General features: G+C 44.7%; 3 protein-coding genes and 1 long non-coding RNA gene across 9 annotated transcripts in view; 2 read left to right on the plus strand and 2 right to left on the minus strand.

Moving 5' to 3' along the window:
- Window positions 1-110: 110 nt before the first annotated feature.
- LOC109518850 (uncharacterized) lies at window positions 111-6,055 on the plus strand. Of its 2 annotated transcripts, none has more exons than XR_002168833.1 (3): window positions 111-223; window positions 272-353; window positions 5,940-6,055. It is a non-coding gene; the product is annotated as an uncharacterized LOC109518850 (long non-coding RNA). The 2 variants fall into 2 exon arrangements; XR_002168834.1 differs by having other exon boundaries at window positions 182-192.
- saga (S-antigen; retina and pineal gland (arrestin) a) lies at window positions 910-6,130 on the minus strand. 5 transcript variants are annotated; one of them, XM_019874943.1, is made up of 16 exons: window positions 6,055-6,130; window positions 5,924-5,978; window positions 5,604-5,664; window positions 5,238-5,282; window positions 4,976-5,175; window positions 4,815-4,874; window positions 4,632-4,699; window positions 4,422-4,554; window positions 4,243-4,327; window positions 3,275-3,344; window positions 3,064-3,201; window positions 2,913-2,990; window positions 2,789-2,803; window positions 2,357-2,409; window positions 2,247-2,256; window positions 910-1,269 (listed from the first exon to the last, which is right to left on the minus strand). In XM_019874943.1, exons 2-16 carry the CDS (start codon window positions 5,969-5,971, stop codon window positions 1,143-1,145), a joined length of 1,191 nt encoding a protein of 396 aa, XP_019730502.1. In that variant the 5' UTR covers window positions 5,972-5,978; window positions 6,055-6,130; the 3' UTR covers window positions 910-1,142. The 5 variants fall into 5 exon arrangements, with proteins under 5 accessions (XP_019730502.1, XP_019730503.1, XP_019730504.1 ...); XM_019874944.1 differs by having other exon boundaries at window positions 5,924-5,975; window positions 6,055-6,108; XM_019874945.1 differs by lacking the exon at window positions 2,789-2,803.
- Window positions 6,131-6,868: 738 nt separating this feature from the next.
- Window positions 6,869-11,092, minus strand: cldn15la (claudin 15-like a). Its single transcript, XM_019874953.1, has 5 exons — window positions 10,567-11,092; window positions 8,564-8,728; window positions 7,996-8,077; window positions 7,794-7,907; window positions 6,869-7,093 (listed from the first exon to the last, which is right to left on the minus strand). Exons 1-5 carry the CDS (start codon window positions 10,781-10,783, stop codon window positions 7,009-7,011), a joined length of 663 nt encoding a protein of 220 aa, XP_019730512.1. The 5' UTR covers window positions 10,784-11,092; the 3' UTR covers window positions 6,869-7,008.
- Window positions 11,093-12,319: 1,227 nt separating this feature from the next.
- crfb16 (cytokine receptor family member B16) overlaps window positions 12,320-15,762 on the plus strand; it is an 11,520-nt gene continuing 8,077 nt past the window's right edge. Inside the window, exons 1-3 of the mRNA XM_019874952.1 lie at window positions 12,320-12,505; window positions 13,733-13,862; window positions 15,468-15,658. Of these exons, the coding sequence (XP_019730511.1) occupies window positions 12,451-12,505; window positions 13,733-13,862; window positions 15,468-15,658 (376 nt within the window). The 5' untranslated portion in view covers window positions 12,320-12,450. The remainder of the gene's footprint in view (window positions 12,506-13,732; window positions 13,863-15,467; window positions 15,659-15,762) is intronic.

Consider the following 15,762-nt stretch of genomic DNA (forward strand, 5'->3'; position numbering starts at 1 on the left):
TGTTTCCTTTTCACTTCTTCATCTTCTCATTCTCATCTGTTTGTCTTCACCATCTTATCTTCTTCATCCTCCGTATGCTGGCAACCAGTGGCAGGTTGGCACCTCCGCACCCTGATAAAACCATTTGTAACACACTGCTGAAATCATCGTCCAAAGCGCATCTGGGGTTCCCAGGCCATCAGGGGTCTAAGGGTGAGACTGTCCTCTGATCCAGTCCAGAGATGTGAGTTGACCTTCTTTCTTCTATCTTTTCATTTCTTCCTGCTCTCAGATTCAGAAGGGCGGTCTAGGGGTGAAGGGGCCACCCGGAGGTTCTGATGTCACTGGGACCAAGAGCCAGCGAGAGAACAAAGGTCAGGTGCCCATACTCACTCATTCCTTTCTGCTGAATTATTTCAATGTGATATTTACTGGAAATTTTAGAAACCTATCAAGTTCCACTATTTAAAAAAAAAATCCTGATTTAGTGATTTTGGAGTTGAGATCGATGAATGATTCCAAATCATTTACTCATTCCCAACTCCTGAATCACTCAAAGGAATTTTCAGTGGATTTTGGAGAAATATCTACTTTGTAGTTCCACTAGATATAAATGTCGTTTAGGTGATTAGGGCATAGGGAATGAGTGAATAGTTTCCACCACAGCTCAGAAGAACCACCCCCAAGATTCTGAACCACACTTTGACTCTGTCTGTAGGAGAGATGGGTAACCAAGGACTATGGGGCGTCCCAGGTTTCCCAGGGGATCAGGGAGAAACTGGGACTTGTCCTGCCTCTTGTGAGCGTGTCCAGAGCCCAATAGGTCGACAAGGGCCCACGGGACTCGCCGGAATTCAGGGAATTCCAAGATTCAGGGAGGGGGATTGAAGGAGCCCAAGGTTCAAACTAGAAGAAGATGCTTCAATCTAACACTGTGACATGTAAAGTTCTTTATTGGGCTTTTTCTCATACCAAATATGACTACAAATCCTTTTCAACTGACTTTAGGTATCACCACAGCTAACGTGCTCGCAGCTTGTTAATTGTAAAGCTTGAGTGTGATCATGAAAACATCGACAAAAAAAAAAGAAAGATATTTTTTGTTATCGTTGCTAATTTGCAGCTAACGTGGCTAACCCAACACAAAACTCTCGGCAGGATTTTCATTTTTCTTTTGGGGTAATGTCGTCGCCGCCCGACACGTTTCCTTCCTCGTCGTCGTCGTCACCTATCATGCCTCGAAGGTACGATCGCTTGAACTCCTGGAACACAAGCTCCTCCTCCATTTCACTTCACACACAATCATGCAGCACACGTTTAGCACGTGAGCACCAACAGCAAATTACCCATCGGCAATAGCATGTAGACATAAAAGCCAAACTAGCTACTGGCATTAGCGCATAACCATCAGCTGCAAACAATAACAAGTTAATTGCACATTACTCCCACTGTCAAACAAGGTGTTGCATTTAGCACAAACTCAGGACTATCCCTTTACATTAGCACTTTAGCACCAAGGTGAAACAGTGTGTTAGCATCACATTCAAACACATTTCTTTGAGCTCACTTGTGGGGACATCTATTAGCATTATGGATGTGAAACTGCTTATGAGCATTTGTATGTTTGAGGTATGTTAGCCCAAGCATCTCATAGCATGGTAATAGCCCTGTAGATCGACTTTAGCACATTAGCGATAATGTCAAACTTTCTGTTGGCATTAGCCCCACCGTCCTTTCCTTTAACGTAAAGGCTAAACGATGTGGAAGCATTAGCGTGTTAGTACAAATGTCCACTTACTAACTAATTTAATGCCAAAATGTAAACAGAAGTTTTTGGTGTTTTTTTTTTTTTTTTTTTAATTAAAATGTATTGATTTATAAAGGGCTTTGCGCAGCTCCTCAGTAAGTATCAAGGATAGAATGATTTCAGTATGATACTAGATGGCAGGAGTGGATTTGATCAGACTTTGGTCCACACAAGGTCCACTCATGTTTTTCTCAGATTTTTTTCTTGGAAATTAGTATTTTTTAAAAAAATTACCAATGTTCAACAGCTGTTTACTAAAGACTGGTAAAAGGTAGAAATGTACTTTTTTTTTCCCATGCTTATATAGCGACACAACAAAATTTTCTGTCAGTCTTCAAAACTGGTCAAAAATGGTCAAACACGGGTGGCACCGGATCTCCCAATTTGAGAAAAACGGTTGGCATTAAATGAGTTACTTAAGAAAACAAAATAAAACAAACAAACAAAAAAAGCAAATCACCTTTCCTTGACTGGTGGCAGGAACAGAAAGACGAGAAGATGAGTTTGTGAGGTGTGTAGAATGTTTCTTGATGTTTTTAAGAAGAAGAAGATGAGAAGCATGATCCTCACCTGTGTCAGGTTTAGGGTGCATCAGTTTGAAGGGAAGTTCCAGAGAAACCTCACTGTCACACAAAGAAACTGATAAACTTGGAGCGTAAACACATCACATTTGCACTTGATTGGCAACACATGGTACATGGCGGTTGTCAGGCAGACTGTCAGACTGATTAGTCGACGAGTGGACTTCACTACTTCACACTACGGCACTCCGAGGAGGGGCAAAATCTCCATCTGGCTAACAAAGTCACAAAAATCGTCATACATCCGCGTAAATCAGAGAATATCTGGTGAAAAGTACGCGGTGGTGGATGAGAACAGCAGTTAGCATCGCTAGCTTAGCTTCGTAGGCGGGTGTTTTTACAGTGTAGGTGAGTGTGGGTTGGGTGTTTCTGTAAACGGATGCGTCTAGAGTCGCGGGTGTCGATAAGCGTTCATACGTACCTTGAGCTCATCATGCTGCCACAGTGTAGAAATGAGAGCGGAATTAAAGTTGACAACACAATTTTACGGAAAAGTCCTCCTTGACAATGATTCGCGTATTATTAGTGTTTTGTGAGTTACTCACCCTCCGATGATGAGCTTGATTGATACCCTGTAGGACACCATGATGCCCAAAACCTCCTTCAGGACGCCTGGCTTGATGCTGGAACCACACCTTAGCATTAGCATCAGTGTCACAAGCTCGACCCTATTTCTCGGGACTCGAGCTTGCTCACATGCTGGACGATGCCAAGTTGGTGTCTTCGTGCTTGAGTTTTCCATCCAGGGCGATTCCCCTCCTCTCCCTGTTGTTGGCCAGCAAGGGGAGCAGCAGGATGTCTTTTTGGAGCGTCGCCCCCGCAGAAACCGTTTCGCTGAAGAACAATACACTTGATCAAGGGCTAGTGTTAGCATGAGCCGGCTAGCATTAGCCTGCTCGACACTCACCCTTCTTCAATGGCGACGCATTTGACATAGCTGTCATTGGAGTACAGCACCACTGTGGCCACCTGATCCACTGAGGACAACAACAACACGAGAAAGTGCTGATTCCTTGATTGGCAACTTGATTTTGACGTCACACTTTCAGGTTAGCCATCGTCTGGCCCCACGATGTCACGCTATATATTGTTGCATTACAATGTTGTCTTGCTACAATGGCGTGATATGAAATCATCCGACGATGTCGTGCTAAAACGTCATGCTACGTTGTCATGACACGTCGCGCCGCAATATCTTGCTATTATGTCGCTCTAAATTGTCTCTATTAGATGTGGTACTACAATGTTGCGCTGTGACACGATTACAAGCTACATTGTCCTGCTGCTTCGTAACGCTAGCATGTACGCTAGGATGAACAGTACATTGTCCCGCGACGTCATTATGAAACTTTGTCAGATTATGTTGTCGCCCTATGATGACACACTATATGGTGACCGATGTCATACTACATACTATGCTAAGGCATCCTCGTGCTGGGTTTTTGTTCTATGTTGTCATGCTACGCTGTCACACTACATTGTTATTGCCGCATACATTGCCACGTTATGCTGTTGAGTTAGGTTATCACTTATGATGTCACACTTGGTTGTTGCCATATTGTCACAGTACGATTTCATGCTACAACATTATGCTGAAGCTTTGTCGGGCAAGGTCGAGGATGTTAAGTCAGTTCTGTGGCGACACTACATTGTCACCCTATGTCAGTGATCAGATAATCAGCAAGGTCTGCAGAAGCTGGATAACGATCCTGATCATTTGAATCAAGTGCGTTGCTGCAGGGGAGAGAGAGAAAACATCTGGAAACTGGCCCCTCGACAAACAGGATTGAAGAGCCCTGGCCTATATTGTGATGCAATGCTGTGAAGTCACGTTACGGTGCTATGATGTCACATCGCTAAATGGGAAGAACATACCGGAAATGACCATGTTCTTGACATTCCTGGTAGAGTTGTTGACTACGTTGAGGTGCAGCCTCAAAGTCTCACCGTGGTAGAAAATCTGCAGACAGAGAGCTGGAGGAAGTCACCGGAGCACGCACACTCACCATGGTGACAGCACGGCCGGCAACAGGCCACAGCCCCCCCCCCCCCACCTCTTTGTCAAGTCGGGCCGTCACGTGCAGCGGCTTGTCCGATACGGAGAAGTCCCGTGAGATTTCAACAGCGGCGTCCTCCTGGGCCTCAGGGGCATACTGCACCTTCCTGATCGTCAGCTTGACTGAGCTCCTGGAGGACAAGGAGCACACGGAGATCAGGCGCAAGTGTGGCTTGGCTCAAGCGGACTCTGCCCTGGCCAGCCTTACCGTTTGCGGATTTTGGCGTCCTGACTCTCGGCGCTGAACGCTTTCACCTCAAACTCCACCGCGCATTGCTGAGGAGACGAGACGCAAGGCTTTGAGGGACTGAGACACACTCACACAAACATGCACTCGTACGTGCGCACAAACAGACACACACAGTCATACACACACGTATCGGAATGTCACCTTGCCGACGTCGTGCGGCGCCGGCTGCATTGCCACCGAACACGGCAGGTTGTCAGGGAACTGTGACGAGACCAGACGGGGACACGTTTTGCATGTTGGGTGGTGCAAACGGGTCAACAGCATGTCACGGGTGTTTGTGGGGAGGGAGGGGTTCTTGACACCTCGAAGAAGAAGGGGTAGGCGTCATCGCCCAGCTTCCGCAACAGCTTGGCCTGCATGCGCGTGTGGACTCCCTGCTCGCGGTCCTGCAGCGGCGGGTACACCTGCCGCGTGGACAGGTAGAGCTCGCGGCGGAAGGCCACACCCATCACATCCATGTCGTCGCGGCCGTAGCGGAAGGTACACGACAGTGTGACAAACACTAGAGGGCGCCAGAGAGAGGAGTCACCACCAGAGGGCGCTGTTTATACCCGACAGGCTCACCTTTCCTTCCCTGCAGGGCCTCGCGCTCGATCACGATGACGCCGTCTAGTGGGATGACGGTACAAGAGGGATTAGCGTTCCCGGCGCTGGGTGGATTGGCAGCTCAGTGACAGCTAGTTGACTAAACGGCTCGGCAGCTAGGTGGCGAAATATCTAGGTGGCTTGGCGGTGAAGCAGCTCGGTCGCCAATTGGCAAGGCGGACATCAATGTGTCTTGGTTGCTAAGTGGAGAGGTAGCAAAGTGGCAAAGCATCTAGGAGCCTGCCCTGACAAATGGCTAAGCAGCGAGGTGGATAGGCGGCAATGTGGCTTGATGGGAAGGTGGCTGTGCGGCTAGGTAGAGATGTGGAGAGATGGTGGCCTCACCGACTGGATCCACAGAATCCACTCGGTCGACAAAGTCCCGTCTCCCCATGTACACGCCCACCTGAGGAGCACCACACCAGAATGATGATCAGAATGATCTAGCCTGTCATCTATTCTTTCAGTCATTCTGCTGTCCATTCATGCTTATAATATCGACGTTTTCTCTTTCACCCATTCATCCGTTAATTCATCCATTTCTCCCTCATCCATCCATTCATCCAGCCCCCATCAATTCATCCATTCGTCATCCATCCACCCATGCGTGATGTTGTCGATCGTCGCCATGACAATGACGTTAGCGCCTTAGCACGTTAGCTGACCGACTTGTCTTTGCAGATCTTCTTGAAGACGACATTCTTGGGGCTCATGATGCTGCTGAGTGACAAAACAATCAGGAAGCTCTTAGCATCACTCTGGATGTCGCCAGGGCAGTGCCACAACGCCCACTCACCTGCAGCAAGATGAGTACAAAGATGAAGACGAGCACGACGGACAGGTGTGACGCTGGGCACCAGCCTCGTCTCTATATGTCACAGATGGTTGTCCAGAACGGGCTCTCTCCTTCGGAACGGCCAATCGGGAGCTTTTGCCATGCTGGCCGCGCCCACAATGGCCACGCCCACTGCAACCACCTTGAATCAACCGCTGAGGGGATTGAATAGCACTCCGACCACGTCAGCACAACCAATCAGATTACCTTGTACGTATGTCTGTGCCTGTGTGTGTGTGTGTGTGTGTGTGTGTGTGTGTGTGTGTGTGTGTGTGTGTGTGTGTGCGCGCGCACGTCTTTCCATTTTTTCTGTATGTGTGTTTTTTTTTATGTCCCTATTTATGAGTTCGCTCCCAGTACACCCACGCCTCTTTATATAGAGCAAAGCCTCAAGGTGCAGGTCAAAGGTCAAGATGGGGCAAACGAGTCATACACAATGCCCACGTAGTTTATTGGTCATTATTATTATTATTATTATTATTATTTTATTATTATTATTATTATTTCATAATCTACACTGTTACATTGGATCAGTTGAGCTGTCTGTCGTCGACGACGATGACGACGTCATCAGCGGCAAGAAATGAAAACATTGGCTCCATTCGAGAGGCGAATGCGTCAGGATGTAATCTGGTTTTCTGCTCGTCAGCAGTTCTCCTGGATTACTGTGTTGTCATCAACGTGATTACTCGCATCAGATTACAATCCACACACCCACGCGCACACAAACAAATTGATGCAAGCATAAAAACACACCCACACATGGAAAGAGGTATATGGAAAAGACAAAAGCACTCCTTTATTCACCCAAGCATGATTGTGATGTCATGAAAGCTATGAGGTGGACTGTTTGCAAATCATCATCTCAGTTAAAATATGTCGTGTGTTTTTGTGTGTGTGTATGTGTGTGTCTATTCAGACGTAAGCTCTGGCCGTCTCCGCCTCCGACGTAGGTGTGGCCTTGTAGACCTTGGCTGGAGGACCGTTGCCGTAGTAACCACTGAAACACAGAAAACAACATTGTGTATCCCAACATAGTTTGAAATCTGACTTTGAAACACTAAACCTAGTTTAAAACAATAATTTGAAACCCTACTACTAGTTGGAAACCCTATCATGAAACCTTAGCTCATGTTGGAAAAACTATTTTGAAACCTGACTTTGAAACTCTGATACTAAGTAAAAACTTAATTTTAAACACCAACCCGAGTTTGAAACCCTCATTTGAAACCCTATTCCTAGTTTGTAACTGTACTTTAAAACCCTAACCCGAGTTTTTAAAATGACTTTGAAACTTAATCCTCGTCTGAAACCCTAATTTGAAACTGTAACCTTGTCTCAAATCAAATTTCAAAAGCTAACCGTATCTTGCAACCCTAATTTAAAACCTTAACGTTGTCTTAAAATTCTAATTTCAAAAGCTAACTCTGTCTTGAAAGCCTAACTCTGTCTTGTACTAATTTGAAACCACAGCCTTGTCTGAAAACCCCACTTACAAAAGCTAACCCCATCTTGAAACCTCAGCCCAGTCTCACAACCCTAACATGTGACCCCAACCCAGTTTGGAAACGCCAAGTGAAACCAAAACCTTAATTTGCAAAGCCAACAAGGGAAAGCCGCCTTCCAAGCGAGCGCCGCTGTCCAGAAAGTCCCACTTGCCCTCAAAGTCAGCTCGCTCGCAATGGGTCTTTATGCCGTACCTTTTGTGGCCAGCAGGTGACGCCCTCTTGCAGGCTGTGCACAGCAAGGCGCCCCCCAGCACGGAGAGACAGGAGGCTCCCCAGCCCAAGTACAGACCCACGCCCAGCTCGAATCTGCAAACAAACACGCAAGATAAAAAGCGCATGCTAACAACTCGTGACATGGCGTATATGCGTGTGCATGCATATGCGTGTGACTAACCTGACGCCCATGTAGAGCGGGTTGTAGAAGTCCTGCACCACCATGCTGGCGTACCACGACACTGCCGTCATGCAGCAAACACCTGCAAGCACAAACGGGACGCTAGCTTCAAAGACACTTCTGCAAAGTCGCCGTCGTCTTGGTCATATCATATTTCCAGATAAAAAAATGACTTTAACATTTGTCCAAAGACAACAGCTAGAAATATCTTCACGTTTTCCAGTTGGGTCATGTGACCTTCCGCAAAGAGCGGATTTGATCATTTTCATCCAAAACGGTTGAGCCCCACAGGTGCTCGCTATCGTAGCCAATCGCTGTGCATTCCAAGGTGTCTGACAACAAGTGCTTTTCACATATCACACAATTCCGTTAATCAACTTCTGCTGATGAGTTTCATTGTAAGCTTCAGTTTTTCAGCATCTCATGTGCCTAAAGCTAGACCCAAAACCTTTTTTCATTTTCGTGGACGAAAACAATTGCATATACAGACTGTGACTATGACTTGTGCAAAAGAGCAAAACTAAAATAGCTCCTAAAAAAGGTTTGGACAGCTTTGAATGCGGCTCACCGGCCAGGATGCTGAGGATGCCTCCGGTGACGGCCATCTTGGCCTTGGAGGTGTCTCCGGCGGAGCCGATCTTGATGCACTTGAGGCCCAGTAGAGAAACCACCATGGAAGCCAAACCCATCACCAAAGACACAATCATCAGGGCGCGGCATGCCTGGACATGACCTGTGCCAAAAACAAACTCCAGTTTTAACGCCACAGTCACCTGCATTAATAAAAGTGCCTAAAAAAAAAAAAGTCAAAGACATGAATGGAGAAGAAGGAAGGTTGGATCATGAAGATGAAAAGAGTTTTAAAGACAACAGAAGAGAAAAAATAAGACGAATTCAAGAAAAGCATGGAGGCTAAGGAAGTGACGATGATATTTCATATCAGACAGGATAAGGCAGTCTCAAGAAGTACAAAGAAAGGCTAAAAGAAGAAGTAATTAAGGCTAAAAGGGGATGAACAAAGATAAAAGGGGAAGAAGAGCGTAAATGCCAACAGAAGTAGAGAACGAAGGGAAGCAGAAGGTGGTAATGGGGCCAGTTAATGATTGCCCGCTATCATCATAAAATGGCCGCCGCACCTCTTTATGATTTGCCAACAGCGGGAGGAAGGTGCGTGAATGTGAACGCTAAAGCTAAGTCTTTCTTCGGGTTGATACCAATGAATGTTAAAGGAGACCAAGAAACAAGCTTGACGTATGAAGAAATTTCCAATGAAGGCAGAATTAAAGGCTAGCATTGGAAGAGAATAAAATCTGAAGGAGACAATGAAAGCCAACAGAAGTGGCAATGAAGGCTGAAGAAGGAGAGAATGAAGGCGAAGGACGTGAAAGCTAAAAGTATGAGAATGGAGGCAAAGGAAGAAAATGAAGGGTAAAAGAAGAAACGAAGGCTAGGGAAGGAGAAATGAAGTCCAAAGAATAGATGTAGGCTAAGGAAGAAGGAAATATGTTGTAGAATGAAAGTTAACAGAGGAAGAGAATAAAGGCTGAAAGTGGGGGGAAATGATCGCTAAACACGAAGCAAATAAAGGTTAAAAGAAGAAAATGAAGGCTACAGCAGAGTGAAGGACAAAGAAGATGAAACGAAGGTTAATGGAGAACATGAAGGCTTAAAACATCGCCTTAAACAGAAAAGGAGAAAAACGGCAAACTGAACAAGAGAAAGAAAAAATGATTTGGTAGAAGAAGAAGAAATGAAGGCCATCAAAGAACGTATGAAAGCTGGACAAATGGGATAGATGTCCAAAGAAGAATGGATGAAACTGAACAAATGAAGAAGATGAAGGCTGAAACGATAAGAATGAAAGCCAAGGAAGAAAGACTTGAGTCTAAAGAAGACAAGGAATAAAAATGGAGGATAAGAATGAAAGCCAAGGAAGGACTTGAGTCTAAAGAAGACAAGGAATAAAAATGGAAGGTTCAAGAAGGACTCAAAGGCTAAAAGAAGTGCAAAATGGAGGCAAATGGAAGGTGGGAGTACTCGAGTACTACGGTTCGTTTTGGTAACGAGGCCAGTTAAAGATTAACCATTATCAACTTTTACGAGCTCCAACTAAAAAAAACGGCAGGAAGGGCACTAACGCTCTTGTCACTTTCAACAAAAAAACAAAACCAAAAAGAAAACCCACTCTCCTCGTCTTCCAAAAACAGTCAAGCATCCTAAAGCGGCAACGCAACTGTAGTCCAAGCGCTGGTCGATTTTTTTCACTCGACTGGCCCAAAAACTTGAAGGCTAATGATGAAAAGAATGTCAGCTAAAGAAGGGGATAATGAAAGCTACTCAAGGATAAAGGGATGAAAATGAAGGCTAAAGAAGGGAACAAAGGCTAACGTAGAGAATGGAGGCTAAAGAAGGAAATGAAGCCGAAAAGGAAGGCTCAAGATGGGAAAGGGAACGAAGGCTAAAGAAGCAGAGAAGAAAGGCGAAAGAGGAGGAGAGCAAAGACTGCAGCCAAGTGTTGTGATGTTGTTGCTGGCTCGTTGATGGGTCTGTCTGAAGCTCAGAGACACCCACCGGGCAACGAGAGCAAAGATTCGAAGTCCTTGCACTCGGCGATGCCGGCGCTGTTCTCGGCGCACGAGTGCCACAGGTTCTCGAACTGGCGCTGCGAGATGATGACGCTGCCCGACACGGTGGAGATCTTCCAGTAGTCGTTAGCCAGCGACACGCCCGTCAGCAGCCAGCTCAGCAGGCACATGATGAAGCCCGTCGCCTCCACTGCTGTCGACATTGTCGCCGCACCAACGTTCCCGACGGTCAGCAAGAAGAAGAAGATGAAGAAGTTGACCAAGTCTGCCCAGGAAGGGTCCCAACGGCTAAGAAGGAGACCAAGACGACGATCAACAAAGCGACCTGTAAACCTCGCACCGAAAGATCACGGCGTGTTGACGCGAGAAGACTTTGCTCTCTGACGGCGGCCATAAAACGCCCGGCCCACCCCCACCTCCTCCTCATCTCACTGAGTATCGATTGCCGTGGCCACGCCGCACCCTCAATGACATCCCAAGCCTTCAAAAGTGAAAGACAAACCAAAGCTTAGAGAAGAAGCGAATTAATGCAAAGGAAGAAGGACAACGGCTAAAAAGGGGACGGTAAAGCAAGACTGACTGAAGCCTAAGAGAAGATATGAATGCCAAAGAGGAGCCAACAGAAGGGGCGATGAACTCCCACCAAGAATAGAATGATGCTTCAAGGAGAACAACTCAAGGCCAAAGAGGATACTCTGGATGAAATTGTGTCGTGGACGCCCCCTGCTGCCTACCACAGGACAAGTCACACAAGTCTCCTTCCACATTCCCCCCAACCCCCCCTTCTTTTTTACGGCAGGGAAGGGCCCACAGCTGGCCTGCAGGCACACTCCGTTCATTGTCCCCCCTCAATATCTATCTATCTATCTATCTATCTATCTATCTATCTATCTATCTATCTATCTATCTATCTATCTATCTATCTATCTATCTATCTATCTATCTATCTATCTATCTATCTATCTATCTATCTATCTATCTATCTAATCTAGCTAGCTAGCTAGCTATCTCGGTAGCTAGCTATCTCGGTAGTTAGCTAGCTGACTAGCTGTCTGGCTAGCTAGCTAGCTAGCTAACTAGCTATCTACCTCGCTATCTGTCCATCAACAATTTTATTGTGTTTTTTTTTTTTGGGGTGGGAGGGCAGGCAAACCCTAATATTTTCCTGGCAAACCCATATTGGAAGTTCATCAGCGTTTCTGTAGAATTAGGGGGTTTACAATAGAAATAACTATTTAAATATATTTTCCCATTATTATGTCATTATACTGTGCATCTATTATATTCGGATTTTCACTATTGACGGGCCGTTACGTATTTTCTCCGATTTGAAAATGGCGTATTTGTCCTACATCTGGTTAGGAAGTGCGAGGTTCACCATTTTGTGGACTGCCAAAGTAACGTTGATGAAACAATGGTGCTGCGTGGTCTCATTTGCGTCTGAATGTATTTGCAAGTACCTTGGAACGTATTTGCCACTTAAAAATGTTTCCTCCACACTGGCAGCTTCAGAATTGCATACGATTCTCGGTGCATATTTGAACGTTTGGAAAAATGCTCACAAGCACGAATGGGCAGCAGCTGGCGCGCATGAAATGGTGGCGCGTGTCCCGACCCATCGCCGCATGCTCAACTTTTTGCCAACACCGCAGCCAAACTGTACCGACTCCGACCTCTGACGACAGGCGTCATAAATGCAGGGCGGAGCCGACCGGTCGAACCGGTTCATCCGAGCGTTAAGCGGCTCTGACACCCACGTGTATGCTATGTACATGTACGTTTTGGGATAGCGTCTTTGCTGCGCGCCAGGGAGAGCGGTTGTCGTGGATATCAGAGACGAGTGCACCATGCGTCCAACAGGCTACCCAGGATGAAGACCACCACCATCTTCTCCACTCTGCTCATCCAAGTTCACCTTGTTTGCTGTAAGTACGCATATAGGGACAGACTGATTGAATGGGCCGATTCCAGTAGTTGAGTTTAGTTTGAAAATTGTAATTTGCTTTACTGTACAACACATAGTGACCTTTTTATTTGATCTTTTTTTATCCTGCACTTGAAAAATGTGCCATGTATTACAAAAAAACCCTAAAACTAATGCCAAAACTAATTAAAACTAAACTAAAAGGAAGCATTCCCCCAAATACAACAAATGATCAAAAAAACTAACAGACCTGCATTAAAAACAAATCATATCTAAGTGAATCAAAAAAATCAAAATAAAATCAAATAATCAAAAAAATCAAATCAACACTAATAATAATGAAAAATCCAAAGTTACCTTCAATTAATATAATTTCAAAAATCAAATTTAGCATTTTGAACATGTACTCCAGTTTATGCAGCTATTGTGTTTTGATGCTAAAACCGGGTAACAAGAAATCAAGTGACAAAGATATATCAACGGTTTTAGGGAAATTTTGAGTCCAAAACAACATCCAATTCTTAGTTTATGACATATCAATATTTTTGACAACTGACTGATAATCAATGTCCTTTGATAATGTACAAAATTTACTTTGGTCTCGAAGAGTAGTGTTTGTACATTGAAGTCACCTGTTTTCACTCATATCGCCTCATTCTCTGAATTTTTGCTTAATTTTCACATATAACCCAATTTGCATCACGAATGCGCTCTGTGCAAACGGTTGCCATCTTTCATGATATTTGCAACAAAAGATGAAATATGGACATGCTTGAAAGGACACATACAGCCTCAGCAAAGCTGGATCACAAAGCAAACATTTCAAAACACCAATCATCTAACGTAATTATATTTAGCGCTTTTCCTCTACAGAAATATGGAATACTTCAAAAACTAGAGCCAATTCAGGAAAAAAAAAGAAATGTGTGTTGACCAGTGTAACCTGTTTAGCGTGTGACACACATAACTATTAGCCGCATACTAGCACCGGGGACTACAAAACGTCGACTGCACCCTTTTGATCGCTGATGTGCTCGTCGTCAAGCAATATTGCCGTCTTCTTCCTCTTTTTCTAGAAATGTGTGTTGACCAGTGTAAACTGTTGAGCATGTGACACACATGACTATTAGCCGCATACTAGCACCGGGGACAACAAAACGTCGACTGCACCCTTCTGATCGCTGATGTGCTCGTCAAGCAATATTGCCGTCTTCTTCCTCTTTTTCAGATGGTTGGAGTGCGCTCCCGCCACCGGGTCACGTAACCATGGATTCAGTCAACATGAAACACGTGCTAAAGTGGCGCCCTCCTCCGGCACCATGCAGCACGCCACTTCTCTACTCAGTACAGTTCCAAGGGTACGTTCGTTACGCGGCAAGTTACTCCAATCCGTGTGGATTCTGTCGAAGCGCGTACACTTATGTTTCCCAGCATTTACTGGGTACAAGGTACAAATACTGAAATACTGATGAGCTTGTTTCAATTTACTCAACTCAACATTTCACATTGCTCGCGTGGAGAAGGACAGCAGCTGTAATATCAAAGACATTTTGCTCCGAAAATGTGACATGCATGTTTCATCTTTTTGCGCCTGTGTGACAGACTGACAGTACATTAGAGGATTTGTTTGTTTACAATTGTTTTCGATTTTTTTTTCCTGGCAAACTGATACTCCACACTTCAGTCCATTTATCAGTAATAAAACAGTGAAAATTAGTGGAGTTAATATCGACAAACGGTGTTACGCCTCAAAATTTTCGGCTTTTTCCCCGAAAATTTCAGGTTAGAATACACAGTGCTCCGAAAAAGAAAAAAAAAAAGTTAGTCTGGAGCTTTCCTAAGGGCTCACTTAACAACACCACAAGTGACCTGTTTTCTGGGTTTGGTCACGTGACATTAATAAATTGAGCCCTGACCAACTGTGGCGTCATTTTCACTCGACAGCCAAGTGACAAAATGGCCGCCCCCCTGAAATGCATATACTGTACTGTAAATAGGTGGCTTTGTTGTTACATTCATATTCCACAAGCACAATATGAATCAGAATCCAGTGTTTCGACGAGTGCGGGCACATATTGCAAAGAACATTTTAGACTTGAATTCCCCTTTGAAGTACGCCTCCCCCGTACAGATAGAAAATAAAACAAAATACAAGTAATTGCTTGCTTTTTAAGTCTTAGTTGATGAATAAATAATTTGAAATAATGCTGTAAATATAGCTCCTCTGTAGAAAAGCCACTTTTGACAAATTATCCCTGACTATCTTTTCAGTTTAATAACATAAATAATATTCTAGGCCACTCGACCTGCTTGTTGAAAGCCAAACAAAAAAGGTCATTGGAACCACCTGTGGGATAGAACTCCCGACACCTCGACAGGCAACATTCTCAACGCGTTGTTGACTTGAGTCACGACAATTAACCTGAAACAAGCTAAGTAATCATGAGTTAGTAATTTCCCCATCTGTTCTTGTTGTGTGCCTGTGCAAGTTCCAGGCAAGGTTATTATAGTTAACAAAAACAAAAACAAACCTTAACAAAATATAATCGAAACAAAATGCTTTTTAAAAATGACAACAACCTGAAACTAAATCTTACATTTCATGGCTCAAAATTAACTTTTTTTTTGGGAGGAGCATTTTTGCAACGCAATGACATAATTTCAGGGGGCAATTTGGTAATACTGAGGAGCAATTTTTTTGCGGGTTAATCCCATTAAACTACAATAATCTGACAATATAACAGAGGACTATTAAATATTTTTGTATTTGAGTTTCCTACTGGAAATTGGATTGTATGATCAAACATGGCGCTAAAATATGTTTTTGCTTGAATAAAGAACAATCATACATCCAAAAGAGAAAATAAAATATTTTACTTCGCGAACGACGAGTTAGTTTCCTTTTTTTTAACATTTGTGTATCTGCTGTTCTTGTTCCGTCCCGCGTTCGACTCGAATTGCAGCGAGTTCGAGCTGACGGTCATGGACGGCATATGGGTGGATTCTCCCGAATGTCAGGACATGACGCGCACACATTGCGACCAGACTTTAGACTTGGGCTCCGACTCAGACTACAACATCCGCGTGCGAGCACGCTGCGCCTCCCAGACGTCGGAGTGGGCGCAACTATCACCCCCGTTTAACAGGAGGGACAGTAAGTAAGAGTGGCCGCTAGTGATGGCTAAAAACTTATAGTAAGCCGTTTTTAGCACCCACAAAAAAACGACCATGTATAGTAAGGCGTTTTTAGCCGAAAAA

Source organism: Hippocampus comes, unplaced genomic scaffold (assembly GCF_001891065.2).
Source record: "Hippocampus comes isolate QL1 unplaced genomic scaffold, H_comes_QL1_v1.1 scaffold20, whole genome shotgun sequence".
NCBI classification, from domain to species: Eukaryota; Metazoa; Chordata; class Actinopteri; order Syngnathiformes; family Syngnathidae; genus Hippocampus; species Hippocampus comes.